A 25008-nucleotide genomic window follows, 5' to 3' on the forward strand; every position below is an offset into this window, starting at 1 on the left:
TGTAGAATTGGAACATCGCATCATATATATCGTCTCTCGACAGCATTTGTGTATACGGCCCATCCTTTCGATTGTACAAGATTAGTTATCATGACGTGAGCACGGTGTCTCATCGTTTATCGAGTCCTGACCAAAGCGTCTGTAGGTCTACCAGCGGCAACAACAACAACAACGACAGCAGCAGCAGCAGCAATAACACTCGCTCAACCCATACCCAATCGCATTTGGACACACAATGCAACCTCCTGTTCCCACTTAGAAGATGCTACGGATGTAAACGGTCGAGAAAGACCGCAGACCAATTGTATTGTTCTAGATCTTGCTACATGGCTGTAAGCTCTCGAATCTTTGCTTACCACTCTGGACCTGACCTTGGAACACATGAAACCAGTACTGTAACCGCGTGAGAATAGCTCCAAGACGATGCGACTGGCCGAGGTACCGATGCGACCGAATATCCATACCGGGCAGCGGACGATTCTGCCCCACTCACAAGAAGGAATCGGCTAGTTTGAGAGAGAACAACCTGTAGTGTTCGAAGATTCCTATGCATGGATTGAAGTTGGGTCAATGTACCTGATTCCACACAAGATGGTAGCCTCCGGAACTGTTACCAAATACGTCGAATGTCGAATGTCGAATGTCGAATGTACATCTGACTCGGTCCCCGGAGTGGTCCGTGTCATGTGGGTGGCGAGAGACGATGTAAGGACGTCATATATATATATATCAGAGGGAAGCAGCTTCGACGAGTCCTGTCTGTGTTGATGCAGATTTTTATTCCAACTCCCAGGAGACCTCTCTTTCTCGAACATAAAACATTCACCACCAAACTGTCAAACCCATCATGCCAGCAAAAAAAGGAGCCAAGCAGCTACCCCCAAAAGGGAGACCGAAACAATACTCACCTCCTCACAGTCCCACACAGCCAGGTGAGTTTCTTTCACGTCGTCTCTTAGATCGTGAAACCGCGCACCTTGCTGATTATGGACATTTCATCATAGACATCCGCACTGCTTTCACCAAACAAGCATCGTTAGCTCAAGCTCAAAAGGAAAAGTCTGGTGATAATGAAAATGAAGACGATGATGATGATGATGATGATGATGATGAGGAACAGGATGAGGAAGAGGAAGAGGATGAAGATGAGGATCAATACGATCCGAGCGATCGACCTTCTCCAACCAAAATCAAGACCGAACGTCACCAACCCCTTTCAAGCCCTTCGTCTAGCGATGATATCGAGATCATCGACAATCCCACTCGATCTTCCCAGCTTGAAACTCCCGAAACTCCAGCTGCTGATCCTCCCTCCCCCATCAAACCTTCCGCTCCCTCTGCCAGCACCCAAAGGGTGCTGGACACACTCATTGGGGTGGATGACGACGGCTTCGAATCTTTCCTCGACTATATCACTGAACAGCGCAAGCTTGGGAAGGGGAGAAAGATGGATTTGGAAAAGGTGGGACAGGGACAAGGAGAGACAGTTTCGGCGACAGGCAAAAGTGAGTACAGGTCTCTCTCTCTCGACTGCCTCTTTTCTACTTGTGTTTGAGAGATCGGTGCTGACGTAGATATCTACAGCGAAATCTACTGCGAAATCGTCGGTCGAAACCAAAGTCGCTACCGAAGTCGACCCCTATGTCGGTCCCTATGTCGAAAAGTCGAGTCGAAAACATCATTCTCCAGTTGGGTTTCGACCATCTCGCGGTTACATTGCACCGCCTGATCCAAACACCACCACCCCTACCCCTTCTTCCACGAAACAAAAGGCTCTTTCATCTGCCTTGTCTTCGGGCGGTTCTCCTCACCCACCCGTGCCCGACCAATCGGCCTCTTCCTCGACATCTACTGTGCTCACGCTCGAACAGAAGCGAGAGATTGAAAGGATGGAATGGGAACTTCCTGGGATCAATGCCCGTCGTCAACCCATACCTGCTTCCGCCTTGATGCCACCACCAAAGTCCACCGAACCATTGGCGGCACAGCGCGAGAAACGAACGCGAAGCGCTTTAACTTCTTCGACTACTTCATCAGCCGGTAATGCATCGAGTGCTACCACCAAGAAGGACAAGAGCGAGAAGAAGAAGGGGAAGCTCAACAAATCCGACAGCGAGAACGAAGAGGAAAGGTCGTCAGGAATCAAACATGAGGGAGAGGTCGAGAAGACACAGGCTGCGCTGCCGCTTCCAGACGAGTGGTCTAACTTTGATGAGGATGACGATGACGAATTCTTTCCCCAAAAGCCAATGCCGAGGGACATACAGATGGAAGTCAATATCAAGTGAGTTTTTGGTCTCTTCTTTCCGATCTTACAAGTGGAATTCTGGCCTCTGACTGCTTTGTGATTTATTTTTAGGATGGTCAAATTCTTGTCTCAGCACTACCGAGACATTCGAGAAGAATGCGACAACCTTGGTCCTCATGTGCCCGTGCGAGTCATGGAATACTGGGTCGAACTTCACTTGAGGACCACAAGGAAGATGAAGAAGAGTTTTCAGCGTATGGGGTGGGACACATCGAAATTGGACAAGTGAACGGTGTCGGAGGGTCTTTATTTGGGATTAGTTCTTCACATAACCTCTCATGTCTGTAGTTTTATGATATAGCGTCCCACATAGTACGCCATGATATGACCATGCATGTGTAAGTGGAATCAGCAAGCAAAGTGGAGATGTAAATGATCTCGAGGATGGCCTTGATTCGATCGTCTCCCTCTTCTTTGTGCGGTGCCGAAGAGTCTGACGTTGAACCATAATGGTAAGCTCACGAGCAATTCCGTGTCGGAAGGATCGCTCCGATACAGTCTCTACACCGAGGATTTCGGACGATATCTCTGATCTGTAGAACGGCGGATGTCGTTTGGCGATAGTCGATTGTCGAATGTAGAATGTCGAATGTCGAATGTCGAATGTAGAATGTCGAATGTCGATTGTCGTTTGTCAAGCCGTACCTGCACAAGTGAACCGACTTACCATAGACCACCCGCGGATACATATATATATAAACCCCTTCATCTCGAACTTGTTCATCCCATCCCAACCTTCACAATTAAAAACGACAACATTCACCTTCAAGATGGTCGACAACAAACAACGTCAGTTATTGAACCCTCTTTTGCCCCTCAACGAACGCAGCTGATTGTCTGATGAAAACACTTATAGATCTCAAAATCCTCATTCAAACCATCGCCCTTCTCGGATCTCTCTCCCAGCAACGACAACCCGAACCTCAACCTCCAATCTCCTTACCTCCCTCTTCCATCCCTCACAGCATCTCTAACCTATCAATCGCTCCCAACCTTTCATCCGATGATCCATCAAACGACATCGAAGTTACGGAAGACGATCCAGCTTTGACCGATTTAGAGGCGGATGCAGCAGATGCTGCGGAGCAAGAATACATTTATGGATTAGTTGCCGCTCACCACCCATCGATGCTGGATGTCAGGGACAACAACAACAACAACCACGACAACGACGATGATCTCAGCAACAACTTTCCCATTTTCCCTTCTCAACCCAGCCAGTTGATCCCAACTGCTCTTTCCACCCCTGCCAAGCGACAACATCCATCTTCTTCCTCGTCTCCTCAAATTCTTTCCGCTCCACCCACAGGGTTTGGCAACAACAAGACCAAAAAGTGAGTTGTTCTCTTCTCGGTATCTTTTCTCTGTGCTGATTCGAATTGATCCTAAGGGGTGATATCGATGATGTGATCGAGTTGCTTCGAGCAAGTATTGAGATTTTGAGCAAGATCCGTGGTAGGAACGGTTCGGAAAGGCAGAAGAGGCAGTTTATCCTTTGTTTCTCAGAACTTGCCGCTTTGTACATGGAGAAGTATGGGGAGAATTGAGTAGAGTTAATGCTTCGAGTGGTAGTTTTGGTTTGATTGGTGCTGCTTTGATATTAAGTGAGACTCCATATGCACTTATGTTACATGATTGATGATCAACTTGAATGCATTTGGCTATATAGCTTTGTTACTCCCATCATCAAATATGAATAAATTCATCATGAGCGTTGCAACTACTGTACTCGCGGGCTTGTTCATATCCCTTATGCCCCATTCTTCCGCGATTTGTTCACGCAGCCCGCGAATTTTTAGACCCTCGATATCAATACGATATGAATGTATACATCCCTAAGTATCAGTTGGTCACATGCATACGACCTGTGCACTCGACTTTGCATACCATCAAGACGGATGAAGTTGAACCGTTGTGACAACATTACTCGCGTCAACCCATATCTTATCGGTTGGACCCTGAGATCCCGTAGATTTTATCTCCCACAGAATGATGGTATCCTTTGCATCACTTGTCAATCGCGCTCGCCATTTTACTCAATCTCAGAACTAGTCTCACCCGCTTCTGAGGTCACATGGATAAGAGACTTCCGTCAAGGTGAGGTCGGATGAGAGACTATGCATATTGTAAAAGCAACTTTGTCGCCGATAACCCCCCGCCTCACCCAAATCTGGACCCTGACTTTCCACAGATTTATGTCCTACACCCCCGCCTCTATACATATCCGTTAAAAGTCGTCTGTTTATTCGCGTTCGCCATTTTTTCGCCGCACTCTTTGCTGCGCATGTGAGTATATGCATGCAGAAGGATCTCGAGGTGAGCTTGGGGGGTGCATGCGAGGGACTATGCGTACGGGATAGGAGAAGATAACTTTGGTCACCAGTACGCCGTTATCAGCTGGACCCTGAGGTTGCACAGATTTGATCTCCTACCACCGTCGCCTCTGTATACACAAATTTGCGTAGTCTTGATTGCGCGCTCGCGATTTTCTACCTGCCCTGTGAGCTGCTCATATGATTCTATGCATAGTGAAGATTATCAAGGTGAGGTCAGATTATGCATACAGAAGATGATGCATCCCGTATGTGAGAAGCAACAAGTCCACCAGTCTGCAATATGAACCCTGATATTCCACAGTTTTATCCCCTACACCCCGCCCTCTATATAAATGGGTAGATTGTATTCGTGTCCGCCAATTGTATATCGCGCTCGCGATTTTATTCACGCTCGTAACTGTTCATACGGGTACATGCGTGAGAGATACTGCCCAAGGTGAGGTTTAGCTATGCATACGTGTGACTATGCATGGGGTGTCAAGACAGATTGATCGCAACAAGTATCTGTGGGTACACCCAAAATTTGACCCTGAATTTCCACAGATTTATCTCCTACACCCCCCGCCTCTATATAATTGTTAGTTGTTGGTCGCGATTTGAGGCAGCAGTGACCGGGTGGACTTGTGGAACTCCGCATATGCTTGTGTAGCTGTGCGTGGGCAGGACACAACGGATCATGCATATCAATCTGCTACGAAGTTGGCCTGGTGAACTGACACTTGCTTTGTGCAGCTCGTCGTGGTTGACGGTACAAGCAATTAGCATTGGTTGTTGCGGTTCGCGTTAGAGGTTAGGGGGTTAGGATGGTTAGGGGGAGGGGGGCTTTTGTTAGCGGTGGGTTGGTGATGTCCAGGAGTCAGACGGGGGTTTCTTCGCCTGGAAACGACGCTTTTTTTTGTTTTCTTTTCAAAAAAAATTCCACAGATTTATCCCCTACACCTCCGAAGGAGTAATCCCGAGCGAGCGAAGCGAGCGAGGGACCTAGCCCCCTCGCTCCGCTCGGGGGCACCGGCGAACGAGCGTAGCGAGTGAGCCGGAACAAGGAGGGGGGGTCGACGCGACCGGAGGGAGCGGCGACGTTGGGCGAACAAGCGGAGCGAGTGAGCTTAGGTCTTTCTTCACGAGCGGAGCGAGTGGCGAGCGAAGCGAGCTGTGTTGGCGAACGAGCGGAGCGAGTGAGTTTAGTCTTTGTTACGAGCAGAGCGAGTGGTGGGGCGAACGAGCGGAGCGAGTGAGTAGGTCCTTGTTCGCTACGTTCTACACGACACTCTATACGACACTCTATACGACGTTCTGCACGACCTTCTTGACGACCTTGTCCACCAGCACAGCGAGTGGTGAGTGAGTTGTAGGGAAGGCGGGGCTGATGGGTTGAGGCGATGAGGGCCCTTTATGGGGGAAGCCTGAGTAGCGACTGTATGAAGCGGAGTATGACCTATCTAGGTGGAGTGGACGACAATACCCGGACGACGAGCGGGTAACGACGACACGACGACACGACGAGTGGCGGGTTGACTACGCTGGTCTGAGACGACTTGACTCTGAAGAGTTGTACTTGTAGTACACTCGGTACGCTCGTTAGCGTGGGGACAACCCGCACCGCGGTGGATAGAACTTAGGAGGCCATGGTAATTGGCACAATCCTCCAATTGCAACACTTGAACCCGAAATCCTGACTGAAGACCGAGCATGACAGATTGCCAACAGGTTTGCATAAAACGTTGTTACATGTGTAGCTCCCCTGGCAACGGTTTGCAAGCAAGACACCAAGCCGTCTAGAACAACCTCTGCACAGGCTCGATGATAGCTCCGGGCTGCATGACAACGAAATCAGCGTTGTTTCCTCGATTCGCCACAGCGTGAAGCTCCTCGCCCAACTCACCTTCTTGACAACCCTCGGCACCGTCTCTCTCTGATACCCAACTCTTGAGTTCCACTCGCTTCCCACCGGAGTTTGGAAACTCCTCTCGTACTGCTCTTTGCTCGTATACGGGTAAGGCAGATCCTTGATCAAGAACGCGCTGGCCTTCTTGTCCTTCTTCTCGGTGATGATAACGTTGGATCGGGTGAAATCTTTTCGTGTGGCAGGTTCAATACCGGCGGTCTTGATCAAGAATTTGGGGTTGACGTGCTTCTTCTTTCGTGTGCCTTTTCCAGACCATGAGCCCTGTTGGTAATGCGCAATAAAGATCAGTTGGGATTCGGACGCAAGAGGCATGTACGTCTCAGCACTCACCCATCCGGGAAGAGACGTATCCTCCACGGTCGGCGCATCAGCCTCGATTTGTCGTTGCTTCTCCTTCTCAAAGTCCTGCACGAGCGTACTTATCAGCATTGCAATTCACGCGCTTCGGTGTCATCGTGCGATACGCCAAACTCACCTCGACTACGTTGTCCCCCGCAAATGCCTCCGCGACGAGATCTCTTTGCTTGAAAGCCTTGACCCCGTTGACTGGCAACAACTCATCTTCGTCCTCTTCATCGCTCCCATCGACAACGGCCTGAGCCTTGGCCTTCCCGTTGCTCTTATTCTTGTTCTTCCCCGAGAGGTTCACTCCGTCCACTTCGATCTCCACTCTCTCGTCCTCTGCATCTGCCTCGCGACCCCTTGTAGCCTTTTTAAGCGCACGAGTAACTTTCTCCACCGCTTTGGCATTTTGTGATCCGACGAGAGCGTTTCGTTTTCGGGAAGGTCCAGCTGTGCCGGATGTGGCGACAAGCCACGGGTTGTGGTCCAGTACCGGGTCTGACAAGGGAGGAGTAGATTCTCGGACAGATTGCGATAAAGCTGATCGTCGGACGGGCTTGGTAGCGGGTTCGGCCGTCTCTTCCGCTTGGGATGTGGAAGCCTGGAAAAGACGGTCAGCTAGTGTATCTAATGAAGCAAAAGCTAAATCGATACCCACCCCCGGAGTAGGTCCTGAGAAGACCATTCTGCCTTCGTTTCCACCCACGCGCATCATGGCTGGTCCCTCCTCTTCATCGTCACTGTCCTCATCCTCATCATCCGACCCTTTCGCTCCCCCGAACATCTCAATGTCCCGTCTCAGATCCGCCTCTTCCTCCGCTACTTGCTTCATCTTCCTTTCTTGCGCCTTCTGCATGAATGCCATTTGCGACAGACCCTTTCCTCCCTTTGCACGTTCCGCCTCTTCTGCTTGAGCAGCATTGAGAGCAGCAAGTTGATCGAATGCACGCGATTTCAAGACATCTTCGTCGTCATCTTCGTCCTCCTCCGATTCGGATTCCGAGTCTGAGCCTTCACCTTGGCCCATGATCTTCCGCGTGAGTTTCTCCTTAAGATCGAGCATATCCTCCTTCGCCTTTCGACGATCCTCCAACTCTCCAGCATCACCTCCGATATCCCTAGCCCATCGACCTGACTTGGCACCATGTCGCAAGGTAGCTCTCTCCCTCGCTCGTTCTCGCTCTAGCTTCTCCCTCTCCTCTTCCGCTTTCTCCGGATCGAGCCTTTCCAAATCTTCAAGACTGACTCCAGCGTTCTCTTTCGCAGCACGCTTTCGAGCTAATTTTCGGAATGTCTTGCTCTTGATCTTGGCGACTCGCTTCGCTTTCGCCTCAGCTCGGAACAGCAGTTCTCTTTGATATCGCAGTTGCGTTCGTCGTTCCTTGATCTCCTCGAGACTCAATTCCTGTGCCTCCAAAGCTAGATCCTCCTTCTCAGTCAAGTTCTTCTCGGTCAGATTCGCACGGTTGAGCAGGGCTGTGACCGCAGACTCGAGCTTGTTTTCGGGCTTGAACCCAGCAAGTACCTCGTTACCGCTCTTGACACCTCCTCTTTCCTTGGCTTGGAGGGGGAAAGACAGGTGTTCGGCTTCTTTCACACGTTTCATGACGCCGGCCCATTTCTGTCCCTCTTCTTTCGTCTTCTCGTAGGCCGCTTCTCGATCGAGACGTTCTTGCACGACAGTTGGTAATGGCGCTGGGACAAGACCTTGCTTGAGGATGGAAGCGGATGACTTCTTGTCGGACTTCCCGGGTAGAAGAGCGGAAGCGCCGGACAAGGAGGGGTGAATAAGAGAGGACATGTCGAGTTTTTGGTCTGTAGCACGATGATCAGCATATGCGCATGTTCGCCTCGTATGTCAAAGACTCACTGCTTCGCAAAGCCATATCACCGCCATCCTTCAGCCCAGGACCAGAAACAACGGGCAAGACCCTTCTCTTCTTGGAGGGATCTTCTACAACCTCCTCATCTCCAGCTTTTCGTTTCTTATCGGCCGAGGCGAGCTGATCGACGAAAGCGTCCAGGTCGGCGAGTGTGTCTGGATCCTCGTCGTCGGACAGGTCAGAAGGGAGCTCAACATCGCTGCCGTCTTGATCGTCGTCCTCATCGTCATCCTCATCGTCATCCTCGTCGTCATCCTCCTCCTCATCGTCGTCTTCGTCCTCATCGCCTTCAATGGAAATGTCTTCGTCGTCCTCGTCCTCTTCTTCGTCTTCAGACAGAACAGCTTGTTTCCCTTTTCCATCCGCTTTGGGGTCTCTTTCCTCGTCGCTCTCATCAAGATTGACAGTCAACGGTTTGGCCGGCTGTTCAGATCATCATCGAAGTCAGCGGCCAACCCTACTCGACCTCCCGTCCCGTCGACTCACCTTGCGAACGACCTCCTTCGCCTTGCTCTTCCCCTTCTTCCCCTTGCCCTTGTCCAGATCTCTGAACACATCTCCCCATCGTTCCTCATCGCTTCCCTCACTTCCCCAGGCTTCATCACTGTCGACATCACTATCGTCGCTTTCCTCCACCTTGTTCAGATTCTCATCGTCCGCGATCATCATCGCCAGCTTTTGGACTCGCTTTTGCATATCCTCATCATCACTATCGTCATCGTCATGCTGACCACGTCGAGAAGGTCCTACTTCAGCCAATTCCTCCTTTGTGAGGGAGTTTTGGACGGCACCCGTTCGATGTCGTTTCGGAAGGGAAGGGAGATAGGTGTAGGCGTTGGAAGGATCGAGTTTTCGAGCGGGTTTGGGTTTCGGTTTCGATTTTGCCGAAGATGAAGTGGAAGCGGAGAAGGGGGCAGATGATTTACGTGCCATGTTGGAGTGTGTGGGATTGTGCTCCCTCCGATGCTACTTCTCAAGCTTTAGTACAAGATAGGTTGAACTTTTGTACAAAGTCGTCAGCAAAAAGTTGTAACGCTCGGTGGAGGCGACCAAAGATAACTTAAGCTGAAATCTCGAACCGGTTTATCAACAACCCCTATCGGGGAACTTAATTGCCACGTCACACGACATCCCATCGGGTGCCACAATCCGTCTTTTGACAACTCCCGCGGCGATTCGGAAACCTCCCTCTGCTTCGTCGCTCTCTCTTGCTTGCTTGCTCTCGTTCACTGGGTCTTCCTATACGTATTTCACAAGCATCAGAATTAGACGGCTGCTTCTCCTTTAACCAAAACCTTTGTAAGTCAACCTGCCTCGACTGCTATATCTGCGACCAGGCCCTTGCTCATACCATCAACTTTTTTGCAGCCCCAAAAGATGTTCGCTTCCCGACTTTCCCCCGCTCTCCGAGCTTTGCCCCGTCAAGCTTCGGCCCTTCGAATGGCCCGACGAGGATATGCTGAGGCTGCTGCCCCTGCTGCTGATGGAAAGTTGAAATTGAGCTTGGTCCTTCCTCATCAGGTGGGTGTTCCGTGAGCATGTTTAGCGGGACAATGCTTATTTTGTCCTTATTTGTGTCTTCTTAACCGCCCTTACCGATTATCCCACATTCACTTCCATCGTCAATAATGATCATCAATTACTCATAACCATCGGATCTTCCGTCCGCGCAACACCCATCCATACCTCGCAGTCCCTCTACTCATCCGCCGGCGTCATCCAGGTCAACATCCCCGCCGCTACCGGTGACATGGGTATCCTCGCCAACCACGTCCCTTCCGTCGAGGCTCTCCGAGCTGGTGTGATTGAGGTCATCGAGGAGAACGGTCAACCCGGCAAGAAGTGGTTCGGTGAGTTTGCGGGAGATGTGGGGGTGGTATTTGGAGAAACGTCTGGATGAAGCGCATGTAGAGAAAGATAGAGGTTGAGGAAGCATGCGGACGGTGTGGAGAAGTAATGCCAAGAAACAAACAAGCATCCATTGGCAAAAGGAGAAAGTAGAGGAGACGGCCGGGTGGAAACAGTTCCCGTGCGAACAGTCATGCCTGCAAAGGATGTGGGCGCTATGGAAGAGGGGCGAGCAGTATTGGAGGGCGGGGGGGGCTCTCGCGTTTGTGGATCTCAACATGGGATTGTAGCTGACACTATATCTCCAGTCTCTTCTGGTTTCGCTACCGTTCACAGCAACAACACCCTCACCGTCAACGCCGTCGAGGCTTACACTCTTGACAGTTTCTCCCCCGAGGTCAGTACCACATACGATTTATGGACGTCGTGTACAAATGCTGACGAGTTTTATTTTCACTTCTTTCACTTCCGAACCTAAACCTGTCGCGTCAAATCCAATCACTACTCTATGTCGTCGCCCCTCATCCCCACAGAACATCCGATCCGCTCTCGCCGACGCCAACCGAGTTCTCGGCTCTTCCGCCCCCGAATCCGAAAAGGCCGAGGCCCGGGTTGAGGTCGAGGTATTCGAGGGTCTCCAAGCTGCTCTTAACAAGTAGAAGGGGTTTGGTCGGAAGATAGGAACGAGAGTGTAAAGCATGAAAATGAATGACCTGCATTGCAGCCACGAAGCACCTGTTTTGGAACGTCGTTGTGATTGCTGGGAAGGCTGGGAAATGGATTCAGCTGGATAAAGTCAGAAGGCGGTCTGAGTGTACTGATGCAGTCTCCAGTGGTGCATTTGTGGCGAGTACAACCGATGAAGTATCTCTTCCTACATTCCTCAGACCTTTCGCTTCCCACCCGTACTCCCAAATGTCGCCTTTTTCACCCCAAGCTTACCCGTCACCTTCCTCTGTCCCTCCTGCCTCCCCGACCCCGACGACGCAATTGTTGTCGTTGCACTCGCAGGCAATAACAAAGCCGGAAGTTGATCCAACCATCGCTTCGCGCTTTCTCCTCTCCTATTCGCTTGAGCTTCCAAGAACAACTTGTGATTCGCAGATTGTATATCCGGGAACAGCTGAACCGGCGCCTTCCTGCCTATCGCCAAGTCTTTTTCCTCGTTCTCCTCCTCGAGAAGGGGTGTGCCCAACTTCCCACCTCCCGTCTTCTCGAGTAGTTCGTTGATATCCAGCGATTCTCCTGCTGGGATACAATGCGGATGACTTGGCGTTTCACATGTCAAAAACACCTCTTTCCTCAAAACATGATCCACATCAACCGCTGAGAAGAACGTTATACCCTGAGGCATATCGTCCATCCCTAAATTATAACAGAACAAAGCTCTCGTCCACGCGTTGGCGATCTGTAATGCGAGAGCTGTACGATATCGATCTTCCTCTTTCGCCAGGTATCGAACTTCGTCATGAACGGAAATCAGATACCTAGCTTTGATATCGTACTTCTCGAGCAGGTATTCCATGGAGACGATCAACAGGTGAAGATAATCCACACCGGAAGATTGAACGACCCAATTCACCCTTGAAGGGAGATACGAAGACCCTTCTTCGAGATATGTTTTTCGCAATGCTCGAGTGACACCACATCCCAATGCCGGTGTCGTGGGTCGCTCGTCCAACGCAATCGCTTCGAGGGTATTGAACAGATAGCTCTCCGATCCACCATGCCACAACGAAGAGACCTTTGCAGGACCGAGGTTCTTGCTTCGTGTCGATTTCGAACCTTTTGTTGCCCTATAGAGGTTATCTGCTAATTTCCCCGCGGCTTCTTTCGTCAATTTCGAATCGCCTTGAAGTAAAAGCTGAACAGCATGTTTTTTCCCCGCTCCATAGATACGGGAATAGTTGAACACTTTCGCAGCGTCTCGGGATATACCCAAGATACTAGCTGTTTTTGAGTGCAGATCCGTTCCTGCAGACTTGGTACCTTCCAAAGTCATCCATCCGATCGCCGTCGCTCCATGCATGCCGAATTGCGAATCACCCATCACACTCGAAATCCAAAGTTCTTCCGAATCGACATCCGCTCCGACAATCGAATACCCCGGCGGAGCACGAACCATCGCTTTCAATTCCGAACCAACTCGATTCTTCTTCGCATTCGAAGCTGTCAACCAAGTCGCTTCGACAGCTCGACGAGTGACCGTTCCCATTGTGATCACCTGGGGTAAGATCATTCCCGACGACCCATCACCCCGATACACGACCATCTGATCCATGATCCTTTCTCGACTACTGATCCAGTAACTGCAAAACGCGTTCATGTTGGTAGCGTCCGTCGCCGCTTTCGCTGCGACATCGTCGCCACTCTCCGCAGCCGCCGAAGCGAGTTCTCCGGATTCGATCGCTTTGACGAACGACTTGGACAGCGGGTTTCCAACATTCTTCCCTTCGCCGTCTTTATGTGGTAAGCGGAAGTAAAAGTGTTCTCTGTCCTCGTCGAATACCGCATCCGGTCCGATATTGTCAAATTTGACCGGCGTCCCTCGCACTTCCAGCATCGCTGTGCCTTCGGAGTGCACCACGTCCCTCGGCATACGATAGAGCCACTTATGCATCCGGCTGTAGACCAGAGGGTATCCCTGCCATTGTAGCCGGAGAAGCAGAGGCGCAACCGATTTCTTGCACGTCAGATCGAGTTCGCCAGCGGGTAGTCGAGTGGGTGGACCGGTGAGATCCCAGTACCATTTGGGCCATGTGCCGTGGTCAACCTTGTTCGACTTGGACTTTGGCCTGGAAGGGGAGAAGGAGGGTGGAGCGTGAGGGGTGTCCAATGCTTCTAGAAGGTAAGCAACGATTCTCTCGAAAAGTTGGGGATTACTTACGGTTATTCGAAACCGCCCAGTCAAGCTGCCGACCCCACGGATTGTCCTCGCCCAAAGCCTTCAACTCCTCAGCACAATCCATGAGCTTCTCCGCCAACCCAGTCAGATCAGAGGCGAGTGCCGCCTTCAACACCTCCGGATACGGACTTGTCAAGTCCCCCTTGTTGACAAGCGGCTTGATCGACGGTCCAACCAGTTTCGTCTTCCGCGAGCTTCCCGTCGGGGCGATGCGAAAGAATGCGCACTTCTCTTCGAAGCATTCCAACCGCTTATCCTTCGATCCACTCAGCTCGATAGGTGAACCGTGAACGTCGATGTAATCGGTGAGGTGGTCGTGTGGAACCATGAAACACCAATAGTGCTCGGACGAGTAAGCCACCGGGTGACCCTTGTATGATAGACGCAGAAGCAGGGGAAGGAGATGCCGTTGTGCTGTGTTCGAAGCAAGGATCGAGGGATTCTCCTTGATTTGGGCGAACCAGGATGGTACAGAGTCACCTTCCTCGTCGACGGCAGGAGTCTCCGCTTCATGTTGCACAACCGCTGGCGCTTGCGCTTCCGCTTCAGTGACCGCCGGATCGTCATCCGCCCACCTCGCCTTCTTGGGCGTCCAGTCCAGCTGCTCCGACCACGGATCTCCCTCTTTCAACCCCTCCGCCTTTGTCTTCTCCGCCAAGATCCTCAGCGCCTTCTTCACACCTTCATCCATCTTTCTATACGTTTCCTCTGCATTCTTCAGATACTCCTGCCAGCTCTCGTCGACGGGTAGGAACGAATTGCCCATTGACAAAACGCCTGAGAATGTCGCGGGGTGGGGACACGACTCGAGAAACAGCGGAAGGACCTTTTGATAGACATCATGAGTAATCTTGACGTCTTTTGCGCAGTAGGTGAGAAGGTCGTGCAGTTCCGAACGAATTTGCGAAGCATGTTTGACCGACTCGTCGCCGAATCGATCTCGGATAGATTTGTCAACTGGGATTCCACAATGCAGAGCTGCTACCTCAGCTAGCGAGTTCACCGAAGTCACATCCTGCCATCGGTTTTCCAGTGCTTCCGCCTCACTTTCGTTTGTTGTTCCCCACTCTTCCAGACTTTGTAGCATGTCATGATCGCCGTTCTCCTCCGCGATCTCTTGCAGTGCAGTGAGATGTTCTTGCTCCCTTTCAATCTTGGCCTTTTGATTCTTGCGATGTGCCATCCATGCCGGTCTTTGGACAGAAGTGATCCCCCGTGTAGCGACGTGCAACGACAGCGTGTCGAGCCATCGAGTGGCAGTCCGCTCCAGAGAGTACTCCTCGGAAACACGAGCTCGATCGTACCCTACGTTGTGACCGATCACGACTCGAGGCTCAGATCCTTTGAACATGGGAATCAGGTCGTGAGGATGGTACTGTGGCGTACGCGTTTCCCATGGAGGTGAGCTGTCGATGATGTCTTCTGCTGGTGGCGGTTCGAATATCGTCGGAGAGAGCCAGGAGTACCAAGCGGTCGGAGTGACAGCTGTCGCCATGACAGGATACGGCGAGAGCTTATACAAGACTTCGACGTCAAATGAGACGACCTGTTCCTCTCCCAGATCCTCGACTACTTCCGTCCTTCCATCTGAGTGATGTTTCGTCCATCCTGGTCTTCCCAGTTCCCACTTCTTCGGCATCTCAGGTAATGTCACACCTACAAACTCCTTTGCAATGGTCAAATACGGCTCAGCGGTGTTTTGTCCCAGAGCGTGAAAATGATCTCGGATATTAGCGCCTCGAAGCGAGGGCATTTCCATGTTGATCTCCTGTAACACGGCAGCCCCTTCGGGTGAGAGCGAGTTGTCCTTGAGATGTCGTTTGGAGATGTCAAGCAGCGATTTGGGCGGTTTGGGAAGGGATGGACCGGGGAATAGCTGAGAGTGGAGAGAAGGGGAGAGCATTTGCACACCGACGGGATTCCGCCGCAGACCTGTGAGGCGTCAGTGCTGGCCATCGCATCACCGCTCTTAGCATTCCGGACTCACCCTTGGCGTCTTTCGTGGGCTGTAAGACCGGTTCAGAGCTGTGGTTCCCTCCAGAAGGATCAATTCTCTCCTTGCCCCTCCTCGATATAAGCCGCCTGGGACCAGATCCAGATTCGACCAAAAGCTCCGGCAGATCGTCGTCCGTAGCGATACCTCTCCCTCCGCCATTCCTGGTCGTTATTCGCCGCAAGGCAGGCTCAGGCAGACGGTCTGGGATATCGGCATCGATTGCTCTTTCCTTGCCCTTTTTGGTTGGCTGTGCCGACACCTCGATCTTCTCTTTCGATGATGACGCTCGGGGTGTGTCGTGGTCGTCTTTGCCAAATGAGCTAGGATTCGATAGTGATGGGAGTTTGGTATTCCGTTGTCTCGTCTCTATATACACTGTCGTAATCAGCCGAGCTCGACTGTACATTCTATAATTTGGTAGACTAAGGCTGTACGCCGCTACTCACTCTTCTGCGACGCTCCCCCTTCCAGCCTAAGCGTCTTCTCTAGCTCTTTCGCAAGTTCATAATCTTCATACTCTGCTCTACGTCTCCCAGCCAAAGGTATCGGGATCGAGCTTTCTTCGTCATACGTCTTATCGCGCTTCGTCGCAACAGCAGAGCTAGCACCTTGCGATGAGTGAGTCGATGAGATCGATCGTGCGGGGAAGAGGAACGGTCGACATCGTATTCGATTGGGTCGGGTCAGTCGAGCGATGTCAATTGCTTTGACCATGACGCTAAGCAGGCCACCTAGACAGAATCGAGAGGACGCTACTAGTCGAATGTATTGGTTAGAAAGGGAGCAGAGAAGAGGTGAGAGAATCCTAGCTTGTCGATTAAAGATAGATGGAGGAACGATTGCGGGGTAATCTCAGTTACCGTAAATTTCGAATGTTGACACGTCTCGTCCTTCACTCGTCATCGTCATTGATATCCACATCTCTCTTCTTTCCTTCTTCCACTCTTCCATCTGCCACTTACTGATCAAGACAAAGAGAAAGACTCATACAGCATGGGTCTCTTCTCCATCTTCTCCAAGGTGAGTGCGCAGTCCACCGACCATCTACGATTTACTGACCATTGCACCTGTCCTTTGGTGACCCAGTCCTCGCCGCCAGACTACGAGACCCTCTTAGCCCGTCTCGCTACCGATATCGCCGAAGCCAAGACCCATCTCTCTGAGATCCGACTCCGCGAACGACGTTTCAGCTTACTTGTCAATGCTTATGGCGTCGCGCTCTGGGCGATATGGACGGGATTGTGGTGGGTCAACGGATTACCATTGGGGTTGATAGGTTTGAGTCATTACGATTTGGAAGGGAGGGTGATAGCCCTCGGTGGGATATTGGGAGGACCTGTTTTGTGAGCTACTTCCCACCCCCTCTTGGTGTACGAAGAGTCATAGCTCATCCTGTTTTATTGATATAGTATTTATCTGCTCAATCGCCTTGTCCATCTCTATTTCAAACGACAACGCACTCATGAAGGTTAGTTCAGAAACCCGCTTTTGTAACTGTGCACGTTCACTGACGTGCGTTGTCACACTACCAGAAACGCACCTGCGCCTACTCCTCACACAACAACGCAAACACCTCGAAGAGATCAAAAAAGCTACAAACTACGACTCTACTCGTAAACTGATCGAGCAATACGATGATCCCTCCGGTGGTGGTGGTGCTCGAGCGGGACCACCTGGATCACACCCCTCACCTCGTACGCCACAGAGAAGGATGCCGGACTCTCCTTCGCCTGCTGGAGCGGGAGGGAGGAACGTAGGATCACCTAGAGCACCTGGACATCTCGTTGGAGCTGGAGGAACCCCTGCGCGTGAGTCCACCTTGTACTTCTCAGTGTCAGAGTAAACGCTGATGAGAGGAGTACTTTGCCTTCGTAGCCATCCCGGGCTCTCCTGTACCTATACCGGAAGGACTATCGCCCGACCAAGCCGCAGCTTTGCAAATGCAGATACATGCCATCCAACCTGTCCTCCCCACACCCGAGAAGAGATGGTACGATCGTGTAGTAGATTCTATCCTCGGCGAGGATCCTTGTGAGTGATTGTGTTGCAATGGCTTTGGTAACCAGCGGCTGATGCAAATACCGTGATGCGTAGCCCAAGCCGCTCAAAGCAAGTATGCGTTGGTGTGTGGGGAATGTTTTAGACATAATGGATTGATTGGAAGCAAGTACGAGTGGGAGAGGATGCGTGAGTGCAGACTGCACCAACGATGGTCGATTACGAGCTGACAGATGCCTCTATTCCTTCAGAATGGATCTGTCCCAGTGAGTCTATTTACCACTACTTTATCCAGTCTTTTGTGCCCTTTGACTAAGGTCAAACTTAAACGAAACCGAGACTCGATGACTAACGCCGGCCCTGTACATACAGGATGCAACCATCTCAACCCACCACCCATATCGAAACTCCCTTCATCGCAACCATCTCTCCAATCCGAAGCTCAGCATTATCAATCTCCTTCTCCCGCTTCCCTACCCTCACCTGCACCTGCACCTGTCAAACGCGCCCCTACCGCTTCTCCACGAGCTAGACGTCAGATCGGTGGCGATAAAAGTACACCTCGATCGTCGAGATTGAGCAAAGAGGTATTTAGCGCTTCGTCAGAGGATGAGGATGATAATGAAGATGCGGACGAGTTGGATAGAGGGGATAAGATGGATGTGGATACGGAAGGGAAGTGAGCGGTTTCAGTGGAGAAAAGGATGATGTAGCGAGTACACATGGTACGATAATACGAGTAATGTCAATGATGATGTCGGAAGATGGTATCGCTCGTTCGTAGCAGTCTCAAGCCACGCTCGTAGGGGTTCAACGCAATAGCGAGGAACAGATCTGCATATCACACCGCACTCGCACTCATTCGTTCCAGGACCATTGCTACTGCTTACATATATGCATATTTGGGCATCTCACCCTCTTTGACATTGTTATCTGACCCTATGCGTGTGCCTTGCCAAACTATCCGTCTACAGTAGCAAATTCGTTTGCTTGCTTCTCCAATGTCCTATCAATCTATGCTACTACGCGATACGCTATCGCCCTTTCAGAGTCACCGTCCCACTGGATGACGAACCCGTCTTGACTAATCCTGGTCGTTTCACAGCTCTCAACGCCGGGCTTTTCAGACTCGTCCCGTTCGAAAGTGATTTCGACCGTCTCCCTCTTCCAGCTTTCGTCGTCGTCGTTGTTGTCTCTTCATCATCATCATTTTCCTCATCCTCCTCCTCATCCTCCTCGTCACCTTCTTCTTGTTCTCCCTCATCACCACCTTCTACATCCATGTCTTCATCTTCCTCTCCTTCTTCAGGCTCCCCATCAAATTCTTCATCTTCTCCTTTCCTCCAATCAAACTCTAATAGATCTACTACGTCTACATCACCCTCTTCATCCCCCGAACCCGATCTCAACCTCCCAATCTCGTCTCTCAGCTTTTCGATATAATCATCCCTCCTCTCCACTCTCTCTTTCAACTTCTCAATGTACTCGTTACCGAATCTCAACAAGGCGACTTTACTAACTCCTCTATTGGGATTATCATCAGGTACCAACGAACTCTTCGGTAACAATCTCGGCGCTGAAGATCCAGGAATCGGTTCACCCGTCTCAGCATCGAGAGCTTCGGTATTGATCGGCGGGAGGAGTAATCGCAATTCGTCGAAACCAGCTTTGAGCGAATCACGCCGTTTCTGTTCAGCAGCTTTGTGTGAGGTTTTTCGGGTCTCCGGTTCGGTAGGTTGTGATGCGGCTGCGGCAGCTGCGGCGGCTGCTTTGGTGGCTAGAAACGAATGGTCAGCCACGGATCCCTTAATGATTGCAGCCTCCTTTCCACTCACCAGCTCGAACACCCACTCCTCCCTGCGGTCGAATCGCTAGAGCCCTTTTACCAGCCACACCGCCTGCTGAGACCGTCTTGTTTCCTGCACCTTTCCTCGCACCTCCTCCGTTCACGCTTGCATTCGTCGCGGGCGCAACAGTTTGCTTCGCCTTTACTGCTCTCCCTCCTGCTCCTGACCCGCTCGGTCGTCTCGCAGCGGACGGTTGAGATGGAGGTGGCGGGACAGCACCATATTGATTTATCCCTTCTCTATCTCCCTGATACGCAAGGTCGGCAGAACCCGGACCTGAACCCGCTCCCGTCCCCGGACCAAGATTCATCAGACTAGCTGGTGTTATTGGAGTAACACCTTTTCTGCTTTTCACATTCCCGTTAGGTACAGGTGGTGGAGGCATGATATGGCTCAGGTCGACTGGGGACGGAGTTGACGTGGTCGAATTCGACATGTTACTGGTAAATTGTCGGTGCTCGATCGCCGAAGGGGGTAAATAGCCAACTCCCATACCGGGGGCCGCCGAGTGGTACTTTTGCACGTTGGGTGATGTAGGCACGGAGAAGTTCCCGTTACCGTTCCCCGTTGTTGATGCGTTGCGATTGTGTGAACGATGACCTGTCGGCTTCAGCATGGGTGACGGACGACTCTTCGAAGGTAGAGAATGTCGATGAGGACCGGGACCAGAGATGGGATTGAGTGAAGGTGAGGCGAGTATTGCGTTGTGCCCTGCCGTAGACGTGCTAGCCATAGATGGGGAGGTATATGCCGGCTGACTTAGATCCCCGTAAGGGTTGGATTGATTATTGTTCTCCATCATTCCGACTAACGCTCGAAGGTAATCTGGGTCGGCCAAATCACCACTATTCTGTGGACCCAGAGCCGGGGACAGTGTTTGTTGTGCACCGCCACTAGATCCGACAGGGTTGAGTGCGGGGGAAGATAAGGCACTGAGGGGATGAGGGGGTCGAGATGATTGTCCGTTGAAGGCGGGAGAAAAGTGTTGATGAGAATGACCCTGCGATCGATGCACCCTGTTCGTCGCTTCCAACGCTGGTGAAGTGAGTGGTGAGAAGATCCCTGGTGAAGGTGTAATACCAGGCGTAGTGGCAGGTCTGGATCCCGTTGACGAATGTCCGCTTGAAGGGATATGGGGCGATGTCGAAGCCGCGATAACAGCTGCAGCCGTCGCTTGCATTTCGAGCTGTTGTTGCTGAAGCGAAGCTAGCTGTTCCTGAAATTGCTTTTGCTGTTCTTGCAGCTGCTCGATTGGACTTTTCTTCAGCGACTGGGATTGAGAGTGGGATAACGAGTTGCGGTGGGAATGGGGTGAGAAAGCGACTTGGTTATTGGGTGAAGCATACGACGTAGAGGTGTGTTGGGAGAGCGCAGGGGAGAGGAGAGGCATGACATTGGGCTGGGGAGCGTTCGTTCAGCGTCACTATTCGTTCCAATGTGGGAAAACCACTCACGTCGTTCATGTCCATTCCTTGAGCTCGAGCAAACATCTCGAGATGCATAGGACTCATCAATTCCGGTCTTCCTTGTCCGCCTATCTCGCCGCTGGGCCCTAAGTAAGAACGGCGCGTCAGTTACGTTTCTTCACGCGAGATATCATAACTGACCAGGCGTTGGCATCCCGCCCGTAGTAGTCCGTCCTTGACCTTGCCATTTCGAGTTGCTGTCATTCATCTCCGGTTGATATTGCTGGTTCTGCATTTGACCAATCGATCCCGCTTGGCCATGTTGTTGTTGCAATTGCAAGGCTTGTCGCGCTTCTGGTGAAGAGAGGAACAGCTGTCCGAGAGGGAAGTTTGGATTGTTGATATCGAATCCGAGCGGCGATTGCATGTGGATCGCTTGCAACTGAGGTATGCCAGGAATCAGTCAGCTCATGTCGCATGCGAATGTGCTCGCGCTCACCTGCTGTTGTAAGAGGGCAGATTGAACAGCGTCGTACTCTTGTCTGGCGGCATATTCTTCCTCTTGACCTCGGCTCATAGCAGCTAGCATATCTTCCATCTGAGCCTCGTCTACATCCATTTGTTGTTGTTGTTGTTGTTGTTGTTGTTGATGACCAACACCTGTATCTTGGTTACTTCCCAATCGGTCTTCCGGGTATTGTTGACTTTGCCGCCGATCGTTAGCAGACTCGTGTGTTGCTGTAGATCTTCTTCCCCTTGTTGTTGTTGACGACGAAGTGGATGCAGATGGTCCTGAAGATTCCGCACCGTGATCCCGTTGTGACCCTTCCATACCCAATGAATCGTGTTGCGGAGAGGTCACATTGTTCATGCCCGTCAACGCGAGAAAGTCCAATGAGAACAGATCGGAATCATGTCCTTGAGTGTAGGAAGAGGACGACGGTGGTGATACCGCAGTAGCACTGGACGAAGAGGCGGTGGTCGTCTCCATGACTCCTGGTGCTGGTGGTGGTGGTGTCGTACTAGCAAAGAAGACAGCTTCGATGCGTTGTCCTGAGATGAACGTGTGTGGGCTTGTACGCTTGTTGCGGATGTGGTGATCACCGTCTTCGTGGATGGGTCATTGTGAGAGTGTATATCGAAGTTGTCTTCAGAGTGTGTTTTTCGATAGCGTTGTCAGTTGTGAAATATAATTATACGAGAACTGTCTCTCTATTGATACAAGTAATTATAGCACTCTTTCAGAATAATAGTTCAGTATTGAATAATGTCCACTACAACTGAACTTTACGGTAACCATCATTGCTGCACCTCCGGGATCAACAATGATTTACCCAATTTGGTAATATGGATGATACGATTAGATGAAACCCGGTCTGCACCTGGTCGTGTGCACGTTCGTGAGAAACGAAAGATTGGATTGGTCCATTAGAGACAAAAGATATGCATACTACTACTGATATCATTCCACATGTATCATGGAGTCGTGTGAGTCAAGAGTCGCGCGCCTCTTCATAGACCATCTACCAACCCTGCATTGCGCCTCCATTCCCTGGCGAGATAGCCATGCCCGAAGTATATAATCAAGTGATGGTGGTATCGTTGTCCGAAGATTGAGTCCGATGGGACTGCCTCGTTGTGCAAAGGAGAACTTTACCTCCGAACGTCTTGATCAGTGCGGCGAACAGCATGTTCTAGTGTTCTGCTGAAAGCGCACACTGTTGTTGCCAAGATTTAGGTGTAGAGGGGTGATGATAACAGACAGACCTCGCTTCACTCCATGGGCTTGTTTCAGATTTGCTTCCGATCATCTTCTGTCGTCATCACTTGCGACGATTTGTACTCGATAACACAGCTACTCACCCGTATCAATAACAATCAATATCGGAAAGACCAATAGTCACTGAATTGTCTAAGGCGTGCACCGTCCCTTCTCGGAGACTGTATCTTGTGTTCCCGTGCCGCCGAGTCAACCTGCGACCGACACCATGTCTACGTCCTCTACGTCGAACCTCGCCTCCACACGTCTCTGTGAGAACGCCGACATCCTCCAATCCATCTTCTCGTATCTATCCGACTCGCCCGGCACGCTTTTCTCGTGTCTTCTGGTCTGTCGATCATTCTTCCACCCTTCCGCATCAGTTCTATATCGAACTATCTCCATCGGCTCTGACTCATCATCGAGTTCAAGTGGAAGTTCGGGTCGGAACCGGGACATATTCATCGGTTCAACACGACCTGGCTCGTACTCGTACTCGTCTTTAGGAGACGAGTATTGCAAAAACACATTACTCTCCTACGTTAGGGAATGTACGATCTCAATACACGGTATAAACGAATGTCCTTTCGTACAACATTATATTCAACCTCTCCCGCATCTCCACACCCTATACTTGGCAGGTGGTCGACGACCTAAAAATCTCGATAGGGAAGATATTTGTTCCGACGATAAATGTCAGTTTGTCCAAAAAGTATGTCATCTCTCAACGAAGAAAGTCATCATACGACAATTGGATATCTCAAAAGTGTTATCTCGGATGGAAGCGGTAGAAGAGGTAGTTTGGAAATTACGTCCGTGCCAATTACCTCTTTTCCTAGCTCTCGTCGACGACGATGAGGATGGAGAGAAATACCAATGGCCATATCAATTCGAAAACAACATCAGTCCGACTATCAGATCGCTCAGACTTGTTTGGTGGGACGAAAGACATTCTTTCAGGATAGAAGGATATCAGTCTACTCCATCGGATCAGACGAGATGGTCGCGATATGGTCAATTCGGTCCGATACAGATGAAAGGTTGTACTTATTGCGATCAAGCTGGTTGCGTGAGGTATTCCCCTCATGCAGCGGTACAATTGCCAGCTCTGATGAGCAAATTAGGAGAGGAAACGGAGATTGGCAAGGTGGAGGTGTACAACGTGGAAAAGACGGCCGGGGAACAATGGTTCAATGGACGGATCGGTGTGGAAGAGGTCAAAGAGAGGATGGAGCGAGCGTTCCTCGAGGGAAGAACGAGAAGACGTAACAGAGAGAAACGACAATTGGCGAATAACAACGATATCGAACAAGGTCAATTTCGCTTCACAACTATAGTGGACGACCACGACGCAGTCACGTTCCACTCTGCGGAAGAATATTTTTCGTCACACAGAGACGAGATTGACGCTCCCGAACTACCGTATTGGCAAAACAAAATCGGTCCTTCCGAACGATGGCTCAAACTTCGTGACGAAGCGATAGAAGTGACAGGTCACGCAGAGGGCGATAAAGAGTATTTTGGAGATTGGTCAGCCGAGGAGCTGAGAGAACATATTGCCAGAATGAGGTTTTTCAACGAACGAGATAGGTTGGAGTCTCAGCGGGAGGCGGAGGCGCAGACGGTGGTGGGATTGTGAGCAGTGAATATGGTAGTTGGGACCAAATGTAGTTGTACGTTAAGGTGTTGTTGTAAAATACCGTTTCTTCATCATCATGAACAGATCTATATCACAACATACTCCTTGCAAGGTGGAACGCTTCGTCTCGCCTCGAGACAGCACACCGCTCCCAGCTCCCTCCCCACAATTACGTCACGACTCACCCTCGCTCTCGCTCCCACTCCCCTCACTCCCACTGCCACTATCACTATCACTGCCACTGCCACTGCCACTGCTACCTCCTCCTGTGATCTTCTTGATCATCGCCTTCAGCTTTTTATTCTCCACTTCGAACTTTTCCAATCTCTCCATCGTCTGCATCATCTGCGACTGCATCTCACCCTTCTCTATCTTCGACTTCATCCTCGTGTCCTTGAGATTCCTATTCCCCTCTGCCACCTTGTTCAGCCAATACCAGTCTCTCGGGTCGTCTTCTTCTGGAGGAGCCTTATCCCACTTTACGCTTCCCTTGGGTGAGATACTTCTGTCTTCGAATTTGTGGCGTGACATGGCTGATCTGGTCGGTCTACTGCTGGTTCTACCTCGGGATGATGGTGATGACGACACGGGTGATGATGCAGTAGAGGCAGTAGTGGAGCTCATGTTGTGGTGGTGGTGGTGGTGGTGGTGGTGGTGGTGGTGGTGTGGTGAAGTATGTCAAACGGGAACAACGACGAGAGTTCGAAGACCCCATATATAGTATCACCTCTGATGGACTAGACACATCCTTTCTGCCACCACGCAATCAAAGGAATTACAAACAGGCATTCATGTGCATCGATGCAAGACACAAAACCCCTCACTGCACAACTGC

The 25008-nt window shown here is 51.0% G+C and overlaps 9 protein-coding genes across 9 annotated transcripts; 5 read left to right on the plus strand and 4 right to left on the minus strand.

Moving 5' to 3' along the window:
* Window positions 1-847: 847 nt before the first annotated feature.
* CI109_100108 (uncharacterized protein) lies at window positions 848-2537 on the plus strand (the record flags this gene model as incomplete). Its single annotated transcript, XM_032008593.1, has 4 exons — window positions 848-932; window positions 1005-1505; window positions 1585-2284; window positions 2360-2537. The coding sequence occupies 4 exons, from the start codon at window positions 848-850 to the stop codon at window positions 2535-2537; spliced, it is 1464 nt and encodes a 487-aa protein (XP_031857123.1).
* A 541-nt stretch (window positions 2538-3078) lies between these two features.
* On the plus strand, window positions 3079-3855 carry CI109_100109 (uncharacterized protein; the record flags this gene model as incomplete). The annotated part of the gene is made up of 3 exons (XM_032008594.1): window positions 3079-3097; window positions 3165-3642; window positions 3699-3855. The coding sequence occupies 3 exons, from the start codon at window positions 3079-3081 to the stop codon at window positions 3853-3855; spliced, it is 654 nt and encodes a 217-aa protein (XP_031857124.1).
* A 2564-nt stretch (window positions 3856-6419) lies between these two features.
* On the minus strand, window positions 6420-9708 carry CI109_100110 (uncharacterized protein; the record flags this gene model as incomplete). The annotated part of the gene is made up of 7 exons (XM_032008595.1): window positions 6420-6458; window positions 6527-6811; window positions 6881-6955; window positions 7026-7493; window positions 7551-8707; window positions 8763-9198; window positions 9262-9708. The coding sequence occupies 7 exons, from the start codon at window positions 9706-9708 to the stop codon at window positions 6420-6422; spliced, it is 2907 nt and encodes a 968-aa protein (XP_031857125.1).
* A 444-nt stretch (window positions 9709-10152) lies between these two features.
* CI109_100111 (uncharacterized protein) lies at window positions 10153-11282 on the plus strand (the record flags this gene model as incomplete). The annotated part of the gene is made up of 4 exons (XM_065966722.1): window positions 10153-10296; window positions 10469-10625; window positions 10932-11020; window positions 11157-11282. The coding sequence occupies 4 exons, from the start codon at window positions 10153-10155 to the stop codon at window positions 11280-11282; spliced, it is 516 nt and encodes a 171-aa protein (XP_065822794.1).
* A 224-nt stretch (window positions 11283-11506) lies between these two features.
* On the minus strand, window positions 11507-16238 carry CI109_100112 (uncharacterized protein; the record flags this gene model as incomplete). The annotated part of the gene is made up of 4 exons (XM_032007979.1): window positions 11507-13464; window positions 13511-15460; window positions 15516-15890; window positions 15971-16238. 4 exons carry the CDS (start codon window positions 16236-16238, stop codon window positions 11507-11509), a joined length of 4551 nt encoding a protein of 1516 aa, XP_031857765.1.
* A 279-nt stretch (window positions 16239-16517) lies between these two features.
* CI109_100113 (uncharacterized protein) lies at window positions 16518-18205 on the plus strand (the record flags this gene model as incomplete). Its single annotated transcript, XM_032007978.1, has 8 exons — window positions 16518-16544; window positions 16611-16867; window positions 16934-16992; window positions 17057-17332; window positions 17400-17555; window positions 17619-17711; window positions 17774-17788; window positions 17895-18205. The coding sequence occupies 8 exons, from the start codon at window positions 16518-16520 to the stop codon at window positions 18203-18205; spliced, it is 1194 nt and encodes a 397-aa protein (XP_031857764.1).
* Window positions 18206-18556: 351 nt separating this feature from the next.
* On the minus strand, window positions 18557-21766 carry CI109_100114 (uncharacterized protein; the record flags this gene model as incomplete). The annotated part of the gene is made up of 5 exons (XM_032007977.1): window positions 18557-19299; window positions 19358-20768; window positions 20824-20921; window positions 20977-21217; window positions 21275-21766. 5 exons carry the CDS (start codon window positions 21764-21766, stop codon window positions 18557-18559), a joined length of 2985 nt encoding a protein of 994 aa, XP_031857763.1.
* Window positions 21767-22763: 997 nt separating this feature from the next.
* Window positions 22764-24173, plus strand: CI109_100115 (uncharacterized protein; the record flags this gene model as incomplete). The annotated part of the gene is made up of 1 exon (XM_032007976.1): window positions 22764-24173. The coding sequence occupies one exon, from the start codon at window positions 22764-22766 to the stop codon at window positions 24171-24173; it is 1410 nt and encodes a 469-aa protein (XP_031857762.1).
* A 174-nt stretch (window positions 24174-24347) lies between these two features.
* Window positions 24348-24797, minus strand: CI109_100116 (uncharacterized protein; the record flags this gene model as incomplete). Its single annotated transcript, XM_032007975.1, has 1 exon — window positions 24348-24797. The coding sequence occupies one exon, from the start codon at window positions 24795-24797 to the stop codon at window positions 24348-24350; it is 450 nt and encodes a 149-aa protein (XP_031857761.1).
* Window positions 24798-25008: the final 211 nt, after the last annotated feature.

This window comes from Kwoniella shandongensis, chromosome 1 (assembly GCF_008629635.2).
Source record: "Kwoniella shandongensis chromosome 1, complete sequence".
Classification (NCBI taxonomy): domain Eukaryota; kingdom Fungi; phylum Basidiomycota; class Tremellomycetes; order Tremellales; family Cryptococcaceae; genus Kwoniella; species Kwoniella shandongensis.